This window comes from Ammospiza caudacuta, chromosome 2 (assembly GCF_027887145.1).
Source record: "Ammospiza caudacuta isolate bAmmCau1 chromosome 2, bAmmCau1.pri, whole genome shotgun sequence".
Lineage (NCBI taxonomy): Eukaryota > Metazoa > Chordata > Aves > Passeriformes > Passerellidae > Ammospiza > Ammospiza caudacuta.
This window is the reverse complement of record NC_080594.1, coordinates 61471507-61490212: the sequence shown is the minus strand read 5'-3', so window position 1 is coordinate 61490212 and position 18706 is coordinate 61471507. Positions and strand designations below refer to the sequence as shown.

Sequence of the window (18706 nt, the reverse complement as noted above, 5' to 3'; positions counted from 1 at the left end):
TCATCTAACAAAGATATCTTTTTTATTCGATTACCAAACACAACAATTCTGTTTTAATTCTACTTGAGGTCTTCAGCCTCCTCCTTCTAAAGCCTGCAAATTTTCTAGATATTGGGTGACAGCCTCTATCTCTGCAAACTCCAGCAGTCTGTTGATTAGCTTATCCAGCGCTTCTTTCCCACTTAGAATTTCCTATGGAAAAAAAGCAGACAAAAGCATTACTGACTGTTCTTCAGCATTATTCTGAAACACCAACTACTCAGACCCCTGAAATGCACTTTGCCTGCAGTCCCTCCACTTGCTCATCCTTTCAGGTTCCTCCCATGTGAGAGCAGCAGTGGTGGACAGCAGCAGGACATCAGCTGCCTGCGTGTGCAAGGCACATGGATTCTGGCAGCAACAAAAGCAGCTGCTGCCTTGGTTTCATGCACCTACATGAGAATTCCCTGCAAGAACAATCAAGGACTGAAGAACCTCACTCAAATACTGTTGGCCACGGCAAGAGTGAGACTGTTTTGCAAGCAAAGCTCGACTAAGTTTTGTCAGGCACTTTATGGCTCCAGTTTCACTCAAGAAAGATCCAAACACTAAGGAACTGACTAACAAAAGCCACTTTCATGCAATCATGGAACTATTTCCTCTGCCATGGTATTCTGCACTCCATTAACTATGAACCATTCCATATTCAGTATGCCCTGCATTTTCTGGAGTTACCCAGGACACCTGTGGGTACAGTTTCAAATGTGTTGCTCCTTATGCAACAGCACTTACAGCAAACCCTAAACTTTGTTTTTCATAAATTTAATTTTAAAAAATCCATTATTAGGGTTTTTTTCCCAATGTAAAAAAACCCCAATAAATATAATCACAGAATGGCCTGGGTTGGAAGGTACAGTAAAGATCATCCAGTTCCAAGCCCCCTGCTATGGGCAGGAACACCTTTCACTAGACCAGGCTGGATCAAAGCTCCATCCAACTCAGCCTTGAACATTTCCAGAGATGAGGCACCCACAGCTTCACTGGACAATCTGCTCCAGTGTCTCTCCACCCTCACAGTAAAGACATTTTTCCTAACATGTAATCTAAATATACTCTATTTTAGTTTGAAGCCATTCCCCCTTGTCATGCTCTTGTAAAAATCTCCTTCTTTCTTGTAGGCTCCCTTTGAGTACTGGAAGGCTGCAACTAGGTCACCCCAAAGCTTTCTCTTTTCCAGGTTGAACAATCACTAAGATTCAAGCCATATGTAGATATTTACTTGGACACAAGATCTCAGATAATATTAAAATGAAAACATTCCATTTCAGTTTCTTTTAACTGTGGCTTGTGATGAAAACATAAAAGTTTTTCTCGTTCTTTACTTGCACATTAGGAGGAGGAAAAAATGGCCTAACAAAACTAAAACGTCCTTCCTGTCAGGTTTTTGCTTTGGATGTACTATGCTGCAAGAATCTCAAATGTCACTTGCCCAGTTTGGCCAAAGGACTAATGGATCTCATTGAGGACTACATGCTTGGTCACTTTCCACTCACATAGTAGGAGAAAACCACACAGAAGTGTAGGCCAGTGAGCTACAGCCTGTGCCAGTCATCTCTAAGACTATAAGAAGGCGGGAAAGAAAGTTTAAGCTTTCTAAATCTAGTGTTCTGTCAGAGCACAACTGGCTACATTCTTCATATATATCTTAAGTTGTACTCACTGAGTTAATTTTTTCTTTTTATGGTAAATGTGAGTATCTAAGTACTCTCATACGGAATCCTTACCTTGATATTGCGTGCATCATAGGAGATCCTGTGGTCAGTCACTCTGTCCTGAGTGAAGTTGTAAGTACGAATTCTCTCTGACTGGGCTCTTGTTCCCAACTGCAGCAAAGCAGGAAAAAACAAAATCTGTTGTGTTTTAAAAAAACCAAATACTTCTCTAGAACAGGATGCTCAAAATAAACAGTGATGGATCAGCCTGTTCCAACTACCAGCCTAGTGGTCACTGGCTTGGCATTACTGAACTGTACTGTTTGTCAATGTGTATCACAAACCAAGTTTCTATATCCTCCAGCACATTCCTGCTCCCCCTCTGTAGCTGAAAGAATCACATCACTTTCAAAGGTCATGTAAGGTACCAAAGTCCTTACCTCAAAAAATTTACAAGTGGGGTTTTCTGGGGGGAGAGGGTTGTAGCTTCCACACAAAATAATGGAAATAGGGTTTATTAATAATGGAAGCAGCACAGTCAATGTGTGGCTGTCAGAAATGAGCACCCAAAGAGATTAAGAGTAAAAAGTGAAGTCACCCTCTAGTGGTGAAGTGTGAGAGTGCAAACAACAATTAAACTTGAAGCAGAAACCCAAATGTAGCACTGTTGGGACTAAACACTTCACTAAACACTGTGGTCTGGTCTCCACTAAAATGGAGAATTAAATGTTAAAAAACTCTCAGAGAAATAAATAGATGTCCGTTTCAGTGGGCGTTGGTGAAAATTTCATCTGCACTCCACATGTGTATTTTAGAACACAGAATTTCTTGAATAAATTCCAAAGCATTAGGAAAGGTAATTCACTTTTGCCTGGTCTTCCACACTAGCAATATAAACATAAACATAAATATAAATCCTTTATGCAGCTTTGAAAGCTCTCGAACTGAAATTAATAACAAAGATAAATTGCAGTGAACTTACAATGATGGGGTTAATAATCTGCAGGGACAATACACTTAAATGCAACATGAAATAAGTGACTAAATAGCTGAGCTGGAAAATCTGGAGTACTAATTAATTCTCTACTTCTGAAGCATTTTTATTCCAATAGATTGCTGTTGAAGTTTGAACCACAAATGGGGAAACACTCAAAGAATGGGAAAAGAATGACAGGACATTTTGAGCAAAAAGCACACTTGGCAGCCTAACCTGAGGTAACTCTTCCAGAGGCTGTTTCTTCCTCAAAAGGTGACCTAAACTGTATCAAATAAGCTGCTACTTAATTGCACTGTGGCAGGATTGTTCATTTTTTCACTTGTTTCTCTCAAAACCTCTGTATGGCCTTAAGATACTCTCCTTTAAAAACTTCTGAGAACTCCTGATCCTAGTTTCCATTGAACGTAACTTTTTACTGATGCTTGAATTTGTGTAACTCTGGCCTTAATGGGGGTATTCAGTACACAATGTTGAATTTTCTCTTTTGAAAAATTTCAACCATTCTTTTGACCCTTCTTTCCAGCCACAGTTGATGTCTCCTTTCATTGCCTGAGAAGTCTACAATACCACTGAACAGGGGTAAGTAAAGGCAGAGTTACTATTTTGAAGTACAAGATTCTCCTCCCTTGTGAGCACCCCTAGTTTGGACACACACTCCCACTTGCTCTGTCCCTTCAACCCAAAGAGATCAGAAACAAATCTACAACACAACACCCCCTCCAGATCTCAGGCACCACTTGCCTCACCTGCAGCTTCCTGACACTCTGCTCCTGAGTGAGCTGCTTCTCAAGGACCTGCCGGTAGAGCTTGGCTCTCAGTGTCCGCAGCGCGATTTCCTTGTTCAGCTGCTGCGAGCGCTCCTGCTGGCACTCCACTGCCAGCCCTGCACACAGCCATCCAAGAGCCCATTAGAACAGAGAACAAACAAGCTGAATTAATTCTAACACATTAGGCAAATTAAACCTACTGGAGTGCTGCTGCTTTGTAGGGCCTTTCAGCTGCAGGATAAAAAGTCATTTTAAAACACTGGCCAGCACCATTAGTGCATTTTTAAACTTGTCACAGCTGCACTGGGGGCTTTTTGTTCTGTGCTACAGAAAAGTCAGGGATATTTTAAAATTTCATGAAGCAAACAAGTTTCTGACATTGCCTCTAGAAACTGAATTCACTCCAATTAGCTGCCATATGTTAAAAATGCAATTTGAACCATCTACAAGAGGATGTTTAAAAGAGCGTAACACAAGTTTTTAAAATCTTAGTCCAGATAAGCTCTTGGAGACTGGAAAATTCATTATATTAGGAAAAAGGGGTGCCTAATCAACACTGGTGAGTCTTGAACTAAATTATGAAAAATGAGACAAAACAAGACCTTTAAGTCTTTAAAAGAAATCTCATTTGATTACTGAATGAAAAAGGCCTATAGGGAACAGCTGTTTTCAGTCAATTTCCTGTGCCTAAAATGATTCTGCATCTTACAAAGAGAAGCTCACTGAGTTTCAATAAAACAAATCCCAAAAAAGTCTACACTGTACCTTCCCATCAATACACATTTTCCCTTCTATCCAACATATGATAGGATTATCTAGTATTGAATGAAGATCTTTAAGCCTTCTTTTTAATCAGTCATGTAACTACACAGACTCCAGCTAGGCTAAGCATGCCTTTGCTTGCCAGCGGCCATTACTGCTGAAGGTAAAGAGCACACAGTGCAAATTATTTACATCTTCTACCCCATCCATGTCACCCTCCATTTGTTCTTTCATCCTTCAAAGACAGTTTACTCATGAAACACTCGCTCTAAAGATAGAACTGGCATAATCTCTGTGCCCCTGGTACACAGCCCCTTTCTCACACTGCCTGGCTACAAGAGGGACAGAACCAGAAGGGGCTACTTCTCCTTTCTTGGCATAAGGCCCAGCCCTGCAAGAGACAACCTGCAGGAACACAAGCTTCCTTTCCAAGATACAGATTCAGTGTGATTAGAAGTGCAAAGTACAGCCAGACTTACCTGTAGGAAGGTGCACAATCCTCACAGCACTGTCAGTTTTGTTAACATGTTGCCCTCCTGCTCCTTTGGCTCTGAACGTATCTATGCGCAGATCTTTGGGATCCACTTTAACATCAACCTAGAAGCAAAGAAAATTACTACTTCCTGGTCATTCCAAACATATTTGGATGTCAGTGACACTCAGCATTAATAAGAAATCACTTCTCAAAAAATTGCTCCTTTACAACTGTTCCTAAGTAACAGTCATTATAATTTAAAAAAATACAGTGTCAAATATCTCTGAAAAGCAAATGATGCCTCAAAGATTTCTCTTAGTTTTTCAAACTCTTACTCTAGGTTCTTCACAAAACAAAGTATGTGTGTCAAACAAAACACAATCACTGTTTTGCAAAACCACTAGCTTTGGCAGAGAGGCTAAAAAATAAGCAAATATTTAAAAACCACTTCTAAACAGCAGTGCAAGGATCTTGTTCATGAGTCAAGCCTGAATGATTCTTGCAAAAGTACTTAGAATCATCTGAGAATAGACATATCCAGATCTATTCAAGTAAGGATTGCCACACTGGAAATAGGAGCCCACGATGACCTGGACCATAATTTGAGCTCAGTGGATAGGAAAGGAACATTCAGATCTGATCCGTGTTGCAAGGAAAGTATTACAAAGAAGCAGGAGAAGGTGCAGAAAAAGCCTACAGGATCTGGGGTTTTTTTATTTTTTGTGAAAATTCATGGTGTAAGTAAGAACTGTCCGTATCAGTGCGATCTCAGACAGACTAGCCAACACACTCATTCACATTCAAAGGAGACTGTCTTTGATTTACCAGAGAAGGACACCAATAATTTAAATGAAACAAAAAACTCAAAAGGATGTACAGAATCACATTACTATGCAACACTGAGTATTTTCTTGGATATATTCTGTCTTAGTAGGTGATGTAATTTAAAATTGGCCTGCTTACTCATAGCAGTGAGTCTTGTCAGTGTTGGGGCTGGAACACTTAATGAAATGATCACTCACTTACATGCCATTTCAGGCAACATCAAATCTCTGCCAAGTTGCTTCTGATGATCCATTTATACATGTAAGGTACAGAGCCAAGGACTATCAACTCCCAGAGTCAGAGCACTTGTGTTTCAATTGCTGGGACTTGCACGAAGCACTTGGTTATCAGTGAAATCCCCAAAACAGTAACATGCTTTTAAATAACACCTACTCCAATACCAAAATGGGTGAGCAGGGGTTCAGCACCACCTTAGCAAACCAATGAACAGTTTACCTCCTCTGGCTGAGGGAGGACAATGACTGACATTGTCCCAGTGTGAATACGCTGCATTCTTGATGACAAGCCCGTCTCAGGGATTCGCTGCACTCGGTGAGTCCCTCCTTCATATTTCAGATGCCTGTAGACATTCTCTCCTGAAATATGAGCAGCAGCATGATGCAAACCTCCTGGAGAGACAAACAGTGTGTGACAAATACAGCAGAGAAACACTGTTTCCAATTCCATTGTCTTGGAATCTCTGAAGAACTGCTGTACCTATCTCAGCTGGGGTATAGTTCACGATGTCAAAGGTCCAACGTTTGTAGTCGGCGTAGCTCTGGTACATGTCAAACATTTCTTTAGTGAACTGTTGGCAGATGTCACCTAAAAATCAAAAAGCATTACCACATAAACAGCACATTTTAGATTTATCTGCAACTCCAACCCCAGTCATTAGGCAGGTTAAGGCTCATCTTTAGAAAGTATTGCTTTATGCCAGCAAAGTATAAAAAAAGCATTAAGAATAACCCATAAGAGGTTTAATGGAGTTGGATGGAGGTTGGAAGTAATCTTCACTGTAGGGGCTTTGCTGACCTCCAGTTGTTCTGCCAGCTGTCACTTCTAATATGACAGGACTTGTATCATATTTTTCCTTTGGCACTAGAAGCTGGAAAAGCTGAAAAAAAAATAAAAGAATGCCATTATCTCTGTCATGACCCTGGATCTTCGCTTAATCAAATTTACAGCCAGACTTCACAACTGCCACAGCCTGAGCACACACGGCCATTGACTTCCTTACACAATGAAGTTAAGTAGGACTAAAAACTGTCCAATGACCATTGCAACTCAGTGCAGTCAGTGTAGTGCATCCACATGAAAGCTAGCTGAAAGTCCAGTCCTGCCAAGTCAGGTGTCAGGTCACCCACCCCAGCCCCAGCTACCTATGGAGACAAAGTTATTAGCTAACACAGCCAATCTTTACATTAATCTTATTTCTCAGAAAGTCACATTTCATATTATTTTAGTCTGAGTATAGAAATGAGCCCAAACACAGTGGTCTCCACTGAATTGTTTCAACTTCTTTGCTTTTATTTTCCCCACTCATGGGATGCTGTCAGCTGAAGAGAAAATGAAGGATTGCAAGTTCCAATCAGAAATCCCTCAAGAGTGCATGTTCTACTGCCACAAACAGTTACTAGGATGTTATGTCAAATCTCACTAGCACAGACTCACCACTTTTTTAATCCCCTTCAGCATTTGCAGACAGACAAGCAAGAGAAATTACTCAATCATCTCCTAAGACACAATTGTCACTAACAAGCTTATTAATAATTAATGTTGCCACTTCTTTTCAGGGAGAATACAAAACCTGGACTTCTGTTTCATTAAACTCAAGTGTCAGAATCTATTAGTAAGATCATAGAGGAAAGGTTTTCTGACATCTTTATTTACAAAGCTGTGAAATTTTATCTCAGGCTCACCTTTCTGCACAACATGTTCATTTTTTTATCCAGGCCTTCCTTCTCTTCTAAGGCGAGCTCTAGAAGTTGTTTCTCATCTCTGCTGTCTAGTTCTAAATTCGAACAACAGGAATAGATGTTAGCCAATCTCACCAAGAGCAAATTATAACACTGTAAAATTATAAAGCTGTCCAAAGACATGCACTGCAGCACAGAGAAGCTTGTAGAGTTTTGCCAGCATAAAATACTCAAATAAGAGCAGCCCAAGCTAGGATGCACATTGCTAACTCAATGATCATATTTTCCAGGTGTACTAGAAGGAGCAGCAGATATTTTACCTTTACCATCCCACATTTTAGAGCTTACTAAAAACTACAACACATTCTCAAGTAAAGCTCACAGAAGGTCCAAGCCTTTTCTGCTATGGAGGCTCCAGCTTACAGTAATAAAAATTTTTGATCTGTTAGCAATAGATTATACACTAAGTAGAAACTTGAAGACAGTTGGAGTCAAGTGAAAAACCTGTCACTGCTAAAACAGGGAACCCCCTCTCCTTTTCATCTTTCTTTCCACTTTTCTACTCACCAGAAAGTGAAACAATTCAACTCACTGAAATGAAAAAGCAAGTCTGGTTGAATAAGTGCACATTTTTACCATGCCAAGTTGAACTAGATTTAAATTACAACTGAACAATTACCAACAGAAATGAGGAGGGAATGGCTGAAGCCAGCTTTGAGCAATTGGGAGTAAGAATGAGGGAACAAAGCAATAAAGAGAAGGTGAAAACCTTCTGCCTTGTGGCCAGCATGGAAACCATAGGTTTGTCTCAGATGCAGCATAGAAGTGGACACTCAATTGCTTCTAGCTGGTCCAAAAAGTATTGATCAGTTAGATAAACAGTATCAAATTAACTACTGTCAACAGAGATGGTCTGGTTGTGACCAATGAGCCTCAGGTTCAAAGGATTGGTATCCCATTCCTACCTCCCTTCAAAACAGAATTCACTTAACCCACCTCATGACTCACACCACCAGAGGGAAACTGGGAAATATTTTTCTGCTTCACTGAGTGTTGCAAATATAAAATCTTACATCAATTGTCAGGAATTCAGGTAGCAGAGAGAAGAGGGTCAGTTAGGGAGCCAAGTGGAAAACAGTGAATAGCCAAATGAAGGGGACATCTGTGTTTTAACTTGGCCACAGGATAAATGGTACAGACATTTATCATTTATACAGACAGAATATGGCTCTATTTGGCTCTATTTAATTAATTTATGGGCTGTAATTTTTTACCATTCTTTTCCCTTCTTTCAACTAGAACTCACTCCATCCCTGCACATCATAATTTATGGAATTAGAAAAATTCATTATATTCATTTGATTCAAAACCAGCCTAAGCTGAAATATGAATTTTCCAGAATTTTCTTAATACTTTTTGATTCTTTCAAGAGCATTTATTTTTCAGCATTAAATTTTTGTACCTTGTCTCCTTCACTCATTCTCCTATTTTCTCCAGTGAAGAGAATTAAAGAGGGTTGAGGATTAAAATATTTTAAATAACCCGTTTTTTTTCCAAAAACACAAACACCTATTTATTATTAAAACTAAAGTATACAAATGTTTTCTATCTCTTTCTAAATAAGTTACATTTACATCTTTATTTCAGTATGTCTCTTACTGTTTTGTCCACACCCCTTGTCTCTCTCTGAAAAGCACCATGAACTTTTGTCTTCCTCCATTAACACTGCTGGGTACTGATTTCTCCCATCCTTTGATTTTCCCATCCTTCTCTGCCTTAATGTAAATCCTATTCTCTCCAGGTCAGTGTCTAAATTTCTTGGCTTAATACTTGCCACTGTAGCAGAATGGATCCATTTTTTCCTTCCTACTGTGTGCACCTCCTCACACTTGTAACAATGCTGGGTTTTTTCCCAAATGTTGCACCATTACTTATTTCATAAATTCTTTTATTTATTCCTTCTGTACTTTCTTTTTGGTACAAAAACCAGTTACAATTTTTAATTCTTTTTTACCACTTCTACTGTAGCAAACTATCGAAAAACAGCGGCTTCTTAAACCATTTTTTTTTTATTCCTTAAAGGACTCCCCAAATATTTTCAAAGAAATATTAGCTTTTGCCATTTAAATTGGAAGCTGACAACTCAGAGCCTAATGAAAGTTCATGTCATTTGCTCAATAAATATCACTGAACTGGTCAGGTGGAATCTCATTTTAAATAACACAGCAGAAGTCTGCATCTATCAAAGGTTTGAGCCTTGCTAATTTTTTTCCTTCAGTTCAACCAAAAAATAACCTCCAAATGAACACTTCCCAACCATTTCTGTTAGATGGATATCCCTGAGGTTCCAGAGAATCCCTACTCTCCCAAAATTATCATATTGAGACCTCAAACTAAAATGAGACGAGATGAAAACCAGAAGGATGTGGCTGGATGCAGAAAGCCCTTGCAGCACACGAGCTCCTGGGAGCAGGGGGGACCAGGGAGTGTTCCAGGTCTGGCTGAACTTACTCACAAGCTCTCCTCAAAGGCTGGGCAATGAAATTTATCCCAAGCACAGCTGCTGTTCTGAAGCAAGCAAGTAGATGTGTTTTCCTTTACCTGTGCACATCGCTTCTAACTCTTGAACTTCTCTTTCAGCCTCTTTGATTTCTTGAAACGCAGCTGCAAGGGGGGACAGATCGGCACATCTTCTCCTCAGGGTTCTTTGCTCAAAGTCATTTAATGAGTGTGCACTTAACTGATGACTAACCTGCTGGTATTCCCTGCTGAGAGACTCCAGATACTTCTGCACAGCCTCATTCTTCCACAAAGCTTGAGAATCCTGATAGTTTTTTCTGTGCCAACTGTTAAAAGACAGAGTGAATCTAGCTGTGTCCAATAAAGGCTTTGGCCTCCAAAATCCATGGCTGTGCAGTCCCACCATGCAGCCCATCTTCTTTGCAACAGGAGGGAGAAGACAGCTGTCAAGTTGGCTGTGACAGCAGCAATTGGCAAGCAGGCTCTTGAAATGGCAGACCTTTTGGAGAGGTTTCATTTTGTTTCTTATTTTTCCACCTCCTGAAATTAAAAGTACACAGTCCATTGGCCAGTGTTGTTATCTAGAAAAAGAAAGAATTCTATTAAAAAAAAATACAACAAATGCAAGGATGGTATCAAGGCCATATCCTGGTTTGATTACATCGACACAAATGCAACTGTCATGGACAAAACTATTCCTGTTTTAGTCCCAGTTTAAACAGAAGCTCTTATCACTACCATTATACTGACTGAGGGCTGGAAAAAGTCTTTTCTCCCCCCTCCTCAAACAGTTTATTTATACTATGGAAAAGCTCCTGTGGATGAGGCTTTACAGACAGTAGCTTCATTTTACCATATGTCTCATCAGAAAAATCCAAGCATTTCATGCCTTACTGATGAAAGAAAAATGCTGCTGAGAAGGCAAATCAATACTAGAGGTAAAGAATTCTATACACAGAATGTAATAAATGTCCAGAATTATGTGTCAAATTACATCCACTACCATAAAAGGAGAACATTAGTAGATGACCACACAACATATGAGCCAACAGGACTTCAATACACTTACAAAAAATCACTCACTCATATGAGAAGTGAGTGAACAGGAGAAGAGGACAGGAGAAGACAGGAGAACGTCTTTATGTGCTTTATGTCCCCTGCATACTCCTTACTGTGATATATTTACACTTAACCAACATGATATTTTCCATCCAAAAAGTGAGTAAGAAGCAGGTACTCTGAAATACAACTCCTGTATTTTTCTGAGACATTTGGCCTACAGTTTTGTAGGACCCAGGCTCCCCTTAGCATTACTGCTGCTCTATGAAAGATCATTTCCTCTTCACTTTATATCATCAACATTGCAAACTATGTTATGAATTACTACTGTGCTCTAAAATATTATATTGGACTGCTAGGCTCTGCCAGGAAAACTACATTGAGATCACACTTATTCTAGGGCTCCTCACACAGAAAAGGTTTAACATACAAAGAAGCATTCTTAGTAACCCTGCCAGTGCCACGGTCCCATCTGCCCACTGATTTTTACAAAAATGTGGATTCTGAGAAAATAAGAGCATGAATCTTTTTGCAACAAGATCTCCTGGAAACATACGTTTCAGTTTCCTGACAAAATTATTTTTTACTCATCAGTGACAAGACCTTCTGTGCACCTTCACGCACTTTACTAACAAATTACTGTGACACTCTAACTACTCAACTTGCCCGTTATTCTCCCCTATTTACTGCCATCCATTTGTCCACAATGAAGAAAGAGCAATATGCAGCAGAACCAGAAGTACTGCATCCTGTCTGAATGCTTGTTTTACTACCTACAGAAGGAGGCAAGGACCTTTATTCTATTCTGTACCCTCCCCAGATTCCCCAGCCAGCAGGTGCTATTGAATCCACAGCAGCAATCTCAAGACTGCTTTGATGTACAGAAAGAAAATTATAGCCTTCCTGGAATCCTGTAGTGACTAAAACCAGCTGCAGCAGAGAGATCCTGTTCCCTTCACCAGGAACACAGCAAAAAACACAAACCATGCTCATCATCCATGATCCTGGATTTCGGCATGAGTGGACTCAGTTCCAAAGACCTAATTCCATTAATGAATATGGACTTGCTCCAGATCAGCATGGCCCACTGTTGTTTGGCTAAGTGCTGACCATCGTCAACTCAATTTTAAAACATTAATGTTGTATTTTATTTTAATTAATTCATTAAACATATAAATTATTAGTTACAACCATCTAGCTAATTTTTACTGGTGTAGTTAAGAAGCAACACACTCAAATAATAAAACATTTGCTGTATTGCTTTGCCTGAGCTCTCACAAATAATATTCTTGGGTTTAAAAGAAAAAAAAAGTAATGAAATAACACAGAACTTCAAGGAAGTCAGAAGTTTCAAAATCATTTTGCTATGTTAAATAAAAAAGGTATCTCCTTCTCAGAGTGGGGCTGCCACACCTTATTTGCATAAAAATAGACATATTACTTTTACAGAGCTATAAGCATTAGATGACCTATTAAATGATCTCCAAACCAGATTTTAATAACTTTTAAATGTGATTAAAACGACCTCGTGCACACCACAAATCAAAAACCAATAAGCGAAAGTGACGACTCTAATTGTCCAATTAAAATAATAATTTTTAAAAAATAATTTCAAGACAGGAAAGAGCTCTCAATGTTGCGAACTCTTTCAGAGGTTATAAAATGCATTTCTAACAACCAAAAATGCGACCGGCGCCATGCAGCAGCACTCGAGCACACAGGCGCACGGCAGGAGGAGGCACTGCAAGGCCCACCGACCGGAGCAGGAACAGCTCGGGCCCCGGGAGCGCCCCCCACACACCTCTGCCTCCACCACGGCCACCCAGCAAAGCCCCGACAGGGAGCGCCCCGGCAGCCCGGCCCCGCTGCGGGGCTCACGGGGCAGCGACAGGCTGCAGGAGCCGGCAGGAGAGGCAGGAGCGGGCAGGGAGAGGAGGCAGGAGAGGCAGGAGCGGGGACCGAGAGGCAGGCTCACCGGCGGGGCGGGGGCCGCGCTGCCCGGTACCCGCGGCGGGGCCCCGGCTCTCACCGTCCGCAGGCCCGAACACCGCGGGATCGCGGCCCGGCCCGCGGGCCCACGGCAGACGGGAAGTGCGGCGGGCGCGCTCCCGGTCCCAGCATGCCTGCGGGAAAACGCGCTTCCCGTCCCCCCGCCGCCACCGGCACGGCGCCTGAGCCGCGCCGCCGGCAAAGGCGGCCTCCGCCTTGCCAATCTGGTTAGTAAAAGATTAATTTCAGAGACATCTGAATGAAATAACATTAAGCTCCACTTTGTGTCAAAGCTCACTATTCAATTCTACTTAAAATGAGTTACTATTCTACTAAAAGCAAGCAAAATAATAATAATAATTACCATTCTGATTATGACTACGCTAGTTAGCTGCAGCTTCCTCATAAAGTATGCATTAAAACATACTATGTATGTGGACATTTTAAAAGCTATTATTAAACCTCTACCTCCCTAATTAAAATTTTAAAAATACTTAAGCAATGGGTTTTTTTATACCTATAATCACCAAAATACCTTTCTTCTCAGCTACTGTCATTCTATGAAATTAAAAAAAAAAAAAAAAAAAGGTAAAACTTTTGTATTTGGCATATAAAACATGGGATTTGGTGTAGTCAATATTCCAAAAGACTGAAAACAGGACGAATCAATGGGTAGGATTCAGATCAAAGCTCAGTGCCTGAATTACAACTAACCCCTTGTTTAGGCCTGAGGACAGGTTCTGGCTCTGCTCTACCCGTGGGTACGGGAGGCAAGGCAGACAGATGGAAAGCCACTTCCAAAGAACAGGAGTTGGTCCACAAAAAGGACTGCAGGGAACGGCATCCTGAAATCTTCCCCAGGCCTGAGCCCACACTGATGTGCCCTTAGAGATGCCATCAGCCAGACACCATTCCCATTATACCTCACTCTTCTTCCACTATGACTTCTGGGACTCAGTGAAATGAAATAATAAAATTGTACTTGAATTGGTACTCTAAATATGTAATTTGATACTTAAAAGTATTGGGAAGGTCCTCTCTGGGAGGACAACCAGGAACCTAATAATCTGAAACTGCAAGTAGACCTCATGCTCCAAAATTGGTTTTAAAAGGAGAAGGTAGGCCAAGGAAAATCAAATCAGCTTCTACTCCAGTCAGTAATGGTTATTGCATTGAATCCTCTGATTTAACATGATCATATTCAGTTTTTATTATGCCTTGTGGCTGAATGTTTTAAGTGTGAAAGCAGAGACTGTAACAAAGTCCTGCTCCCTCTCCCTACCAGGCAGCAAAGCACGCAGGGGCAATACAGCCAAGACAAGGGCTGGACTCTGTGCAGCCAGCAGGGCTGCCAGGGACCATCCACCACAGGACCTGTCCATGCATCTCATATTCAAAACATGTAAGATACACTCCTGCCCTAAGTTTACCGTGCGCTTTTAGACTGCAGTATGGGAAATGAGTATGAAGGATGTGAAATCTGCTTCTACCCCTCTCACAGTTTGTTTCAATGCCTTAAAACCTGCATGGGTGGAGTAGCAGGTGCTGATGGAGCTGGTGAGGATAAGGGGTTATGGGGCATGGGCTATTTGGGGCAGAGTGCCACCACCTTCCTCAGCAGCCCACAGGCACATTGGGTGCAGAAGGGAAGAGTCACAGCAGGAAGACAGCTGGGTTCTGGGGCTTTAGGATAGATATGGTGGTGTTGTACTTTAAAAGCTGGCACTGTTAACCTGCCAATTTAGAAACTGGAGGCAGAGGGATGGCTCATCAGACAGAACAGGCTCCAGGCCTTGCAACACGCTTGGCTTGAAGGCAGGTCCATGCCCACACGGGGCCCTTCCTCGCCCAGGGGGCCCTAACTGGGTTTAGGGGTGTGCCAGCATCTCCCAGCAACTTCCACAGGAGCAAAGAGACACACTCTGCAAAAATAGCAAACTTGTTACAATGTATGTAACACTTCAATATTGTTCCCCCCTTTCAGCCCAAACAGGTCAGACTTCTGAAATCCTTGTTTGAAGGAATAAACGGTGACAGAATCACACGCATCTTAAATACAGTCCTGTTTAATAACAAAGCCTGTAGAGAGAGCTTTGTTTTGCCCAGCACAGCGGGATTAAATGACAAGAAGTTTTCTTGACTGCGCTCCCAAACCTCACTTTCAGTCGGAGCTCTGCCTTCCCACAAAGCTCATTTCTTTGTTTATTCTCTCCCAGCTAGCCTGCAAACATTTCTTTTATTGCCTCTCTGCTTTCCTTTTCTTGCTGCTTTTAACAGACTTTTAATATGGACACATCTAGATGCAAATCGAACCCCTGCCTCTTATTTGCAATTTGCCTACTTTCAGGCAGCATTCTTTTGTGTGGACTAGTGGATAGTGTTTGGACTATCAGGAAACAGAGATCTTTAGCTATGAAGAACAGCCTTATTGCTTCAGACCAAAGATCCACCTAGCACAATATTTGTCTGATCGTTCTCCATGATGCATCAGTTTATCATTCAACCCAGCCAGAGGCATAAGATGCCTTTTTGCCAAGACAGAAATTAGGGTTCATAGAGTCGAGGCTTTAGCTAGTTGTCAGAAGTGCTGAAGACATGCCATGGTACAAACAGGCTCTGAAAATGATGCTGCAGGGCAAAGCCAAGGCTGCCATCCCTCTCAGTAATACTCCTGCTTTGTAAAAATCGGATACCCAGTGCAGCACTACTATAGCCTATGGCAGAAAGAACAGTGAATTGGGTACTGCGTGTGGAGAACACACACCCTGTGATCAGCAACCCTGCTGACTGACATCATTAGAAGCATGCCAGAACAAAAAAGTGAAAAATAAACACAACAGAGATATTCCTTTTGACAGACCATACATCTAGACAGATTAACAAAACACTACGGAAACCAACAACCATTCACAAAAACTGTCCATAAGCTGATGGCTCAGCTATAAAGTACTATAGGAAAGCATATATTTTACGTTCTCATCTTTACTATTTTCATCTCAGAAAGCTTCCTAAACATACCATTTTTTTTTTTTTAACTTATTAGTCCTCAAATTATTAGGCTGACATGCAAGTTACTCTCTTCCAGGAAATTGCCTACTGTCTCGTTCCCTGTGTCAGACAGAAAGGAAAGCAGCTATCATGTCATCAGCTCCAGCAAGGCTCGTATCAAGTCAAGGACATGCTGCTTGGGATCTTCAGTCTCACAGCCATCTGCTTACCGAGTACCAAATAAAATATATCAAGTACACAGACTTTCTAATTGGCTCTTGTGAGTTACTGTTTTGCGCAATTGCTTTACTTGGGGATATCTATCATGTTCATCATCTGCGACTGTAGGTGGGTAATCATATTAATACAGAACTAAGATACTTTGAAATAAATGCCAAAATATAATTAATATTTTTAAAGGTTAATTATGTAAACAAAGATTTTAATTGCAGTCGTCTAGTTTATTTTCCCTATAAGATGGTTTTTTAAATTGGTTATAACCTTGACAGTTTAACCGATTTTCCTTCTAAGTAATGCCCTTGGCCATGCAGTTTTAGCGTTCCTGGTTGTTGGTGGTTTTGGTTTGGTTTTGTTTTTAAGAACGATTTTTGGGAATAACAAGGAAAAAAAAGACCTTAGACCTCCTTCGGTGAAGGAGCCAAGCAATGAAAAAACGCCGCTGTTCTGTGGACGCCCGATGGTGTCGGGAAGTTTTACATAACCAACTGCTGAAAATGCCTTAATGCGACGGGGGCCGTCCCCGCTCGCTCGAAGCCTGGCTGCCAAGTTTGCTGTTGTTTCCTTAAATACCAGCCAGGGCAGTGCAAGCCCGCAGAGTCGCTCCGAGCTCCGCCGCCGACGGAGGCTGCGCTCCTTCCCAAGGCCGCCTCCCTCCCAGCCTTGCGGGCAGCCTGGCTCTCCGAAGCGGTCGTTTGAGCGCCGGGAGCGGAGCGCTTCAGCCGCCACTCCGGGAATCGCGCAGGGAATCACGGAGGGAATCCTCGCTCCCTGCCCTGGGGCCCGGCGGGCGGAGGGGGTGTCTGTGAGGGGAGCGGCGCTGCGCCTGCGCCGAGGGGACCCCGGCGGCCATTTTGCAGCGTCAGGCGGGCGGCGAGGCGCCCCGGCAGCTGCGCAGAGGGGCCCGGGGGAGCCGGCGGGGAGGGCGGGCGGCGCAGGGCTATGAGTTAAAGTGCCGCCGCCGCCGCCCCGCCGAGTTCGGGCTTTTCCTCCCCGGTGTTCCCCCCTCCTCCCATCCCTCGTACCGACAGCCGCCCCTCCTGGGCCGCCCCCACCCCCGCCAGCCGTGCCTGTCCCAGGGCCGCCCGCGCCATGCCGTCCGTGCCGCTGCCGCCCAAGGAGAGCAACCTCTTCAAGCGGATCCTGGTGAGCCACCAGCCCCGCTCCTCTCTCCTCCTCCCGCCGCCGCTTCTCCCTCCTCTTCCCTCTGGCTCGCCGGCCTCGCTCGGTGCCCTCCGGGTCACTTCGCCCGCCGCCGGAGTTGGCCCCGGCTGAGCGCACACGGATGCGGCGGCCGCGCTCGCCGGGGGGAGCCGGGCTGCCGTCGCCTCCTCGCCCCGGTTCGTCCCCGCTTCCTTCCTTCCTTTGTCTGGGGCCCGCCGAGCAGGCCGGGCGAGCCGCCCCTGCTCGTGCTGGCGGCCGGGAAGGGCTGGTGTGGCCCCCGGCCGGGGGAGGGCGGGAAGGAGGGAGGGAGCCAGGCGGGCTCCCCGGGCCGCCGAGCGCCTTCCTCCCGCCCGCCGCGGGGACTGCGGGGCCGGCCGGGGCCGCGCCGCCGCTCCCCTCCCTCGCTCCCTCCCTCCCCGCGCAGCGCGGAAGGAGGAGACCTCGAGGCACGGTGCGAGTGCGGCAGGGTTTGCTGTTGCTTGGTTGATTCCCATCTGCGCTTCATTTCCAGCGAGAGCTTCGGCTTTGGTGTAGGGACCGGGTTAAAAGTAGTTCGCTCGCTCAGCAGTTTTGAGTGTAGTTGAAGACGTGTGGTGGAATGAGGTGTCCTGCTTCTGTGCGTCCTTTGGAGGACTTGTCTCAACTCCTTTGTGGTGGGCGAATTCCGCTCTTTGCGATTTAACGGTGCAAGGGACGTTTAGTGTTCGCGAGATAACTTTGACGAAGGAGCTCGCTTTAGCTGTGAGTTTCTGACTCAATCACTGTACTTTATCATGATAACACTTCATGAAAATAAAAGCCCCACTCCTCCCTCCCGAGACAAGAAAACACCACACGCCCTTTTTCGCGAGCTTGTCAGTGTCATAGTAATGGAGTTCCAGCCTCAACAAAATTGAGGTGTTTTGTTTCAGTTTACCACTCTGCAGGCAGAGGACGTCTGTGCAGCACACTAAAGTAATCCTGCTGGCAGGCGGAAATTTCTTTAGTTCTCTCTGAGTTGGTTAGGTAGTTCCAGTGCTTCAGAACCACCGTAGTGGTTCAGAGGTAGACATTTGGGCTTCAGGAAGCTGAGGTCAAACAGTGTCAGTAAGCTCCTGTACTCTGTACAGAGGTGGTTTTTTTCAGCTGGTTCTTCAGAGCTGTTTTCTTTTGGCTGCTTTGCGTAGTGTACAGGTTTAAAAAACTTACTGGTTCTTAATGGTGATTTGTTGCTTACTGCATGCTTATGGTATGCATCTTAGTAAGTCATTCTAGCACTCCTCTTTCTCTCAGCTAAAAATAAGTGACTAATATTAGAACAGTTAAGTGATTAT

General features: G+C 43.3%; 2 protein-coding genes across 7 annotated transcripts in view; one reads left to right on the top strand and one right to left on the bottom strand.

The window, feature by feature from the left end:
- Positions 1-17391, bottom strand: MTRF1 (mitochondrial translation release factor 1). Of its 4 annotated transcripts, none has more exons than XM_058800652.1 (10): positions 17358-17391; positions 10038-10537; positions 7440-7531; positions 6553-6634; positions 6235-6342; positions 5974-6146; positions 4697-4814; positions 3435-3571; positions 1764-1862; positions 1-192 (listed from the first exon to the last, which is right to left on the bottom strand). In XM_058800652.1, the coding sequence occupies exons 2-10, from the start codon at positions 10519-10521 to the stop codon at positions 73-75; spliced, it is 1413 nt and encodes a 470-aa protein (XP_058656635.1). In that variant the 5' UTR covers positions 10522-10537; positions 17358-17391; the 3' UTR covers positions 1-72. The 4 variants fall into 4 exon arrangements, with proteins under 4 accessions (XP_058656635.1, XP_058656633.1, XP_058656632.1 ...); XM_058800650.1 differs by lacking the exon at positions 17358-17391 and adding an exon at positions 12991-13135; XM_058800649.1 differs by lacking the exon at positions 17358-17391 and adding an exon at positions 13045-13119.
- The window catches only part of NAA16 (N-alpha-acetyltransferase 16, NatA auxiliary subunit), a 61387-nt gene continuing 59805 nt past the window's right edge, over positions 17125-18706 (top strand). For all 3 annotated transcript variants that reach the window (XR_009274487.1, XM_058800648.1, XM_058800647.1), the window contains exon 1: positions 17125-17375. Coding sequence is in view for 2 of the 3 variants with exons in the window: in XM_058800648.1 (XP_058656631.1) it covers positions 17322-17375 (54 nt within the window). In the remaining variant the exon portion in view is untranslated. The remainder of the gene's footprint in view (positions 17376-18706) is intronic.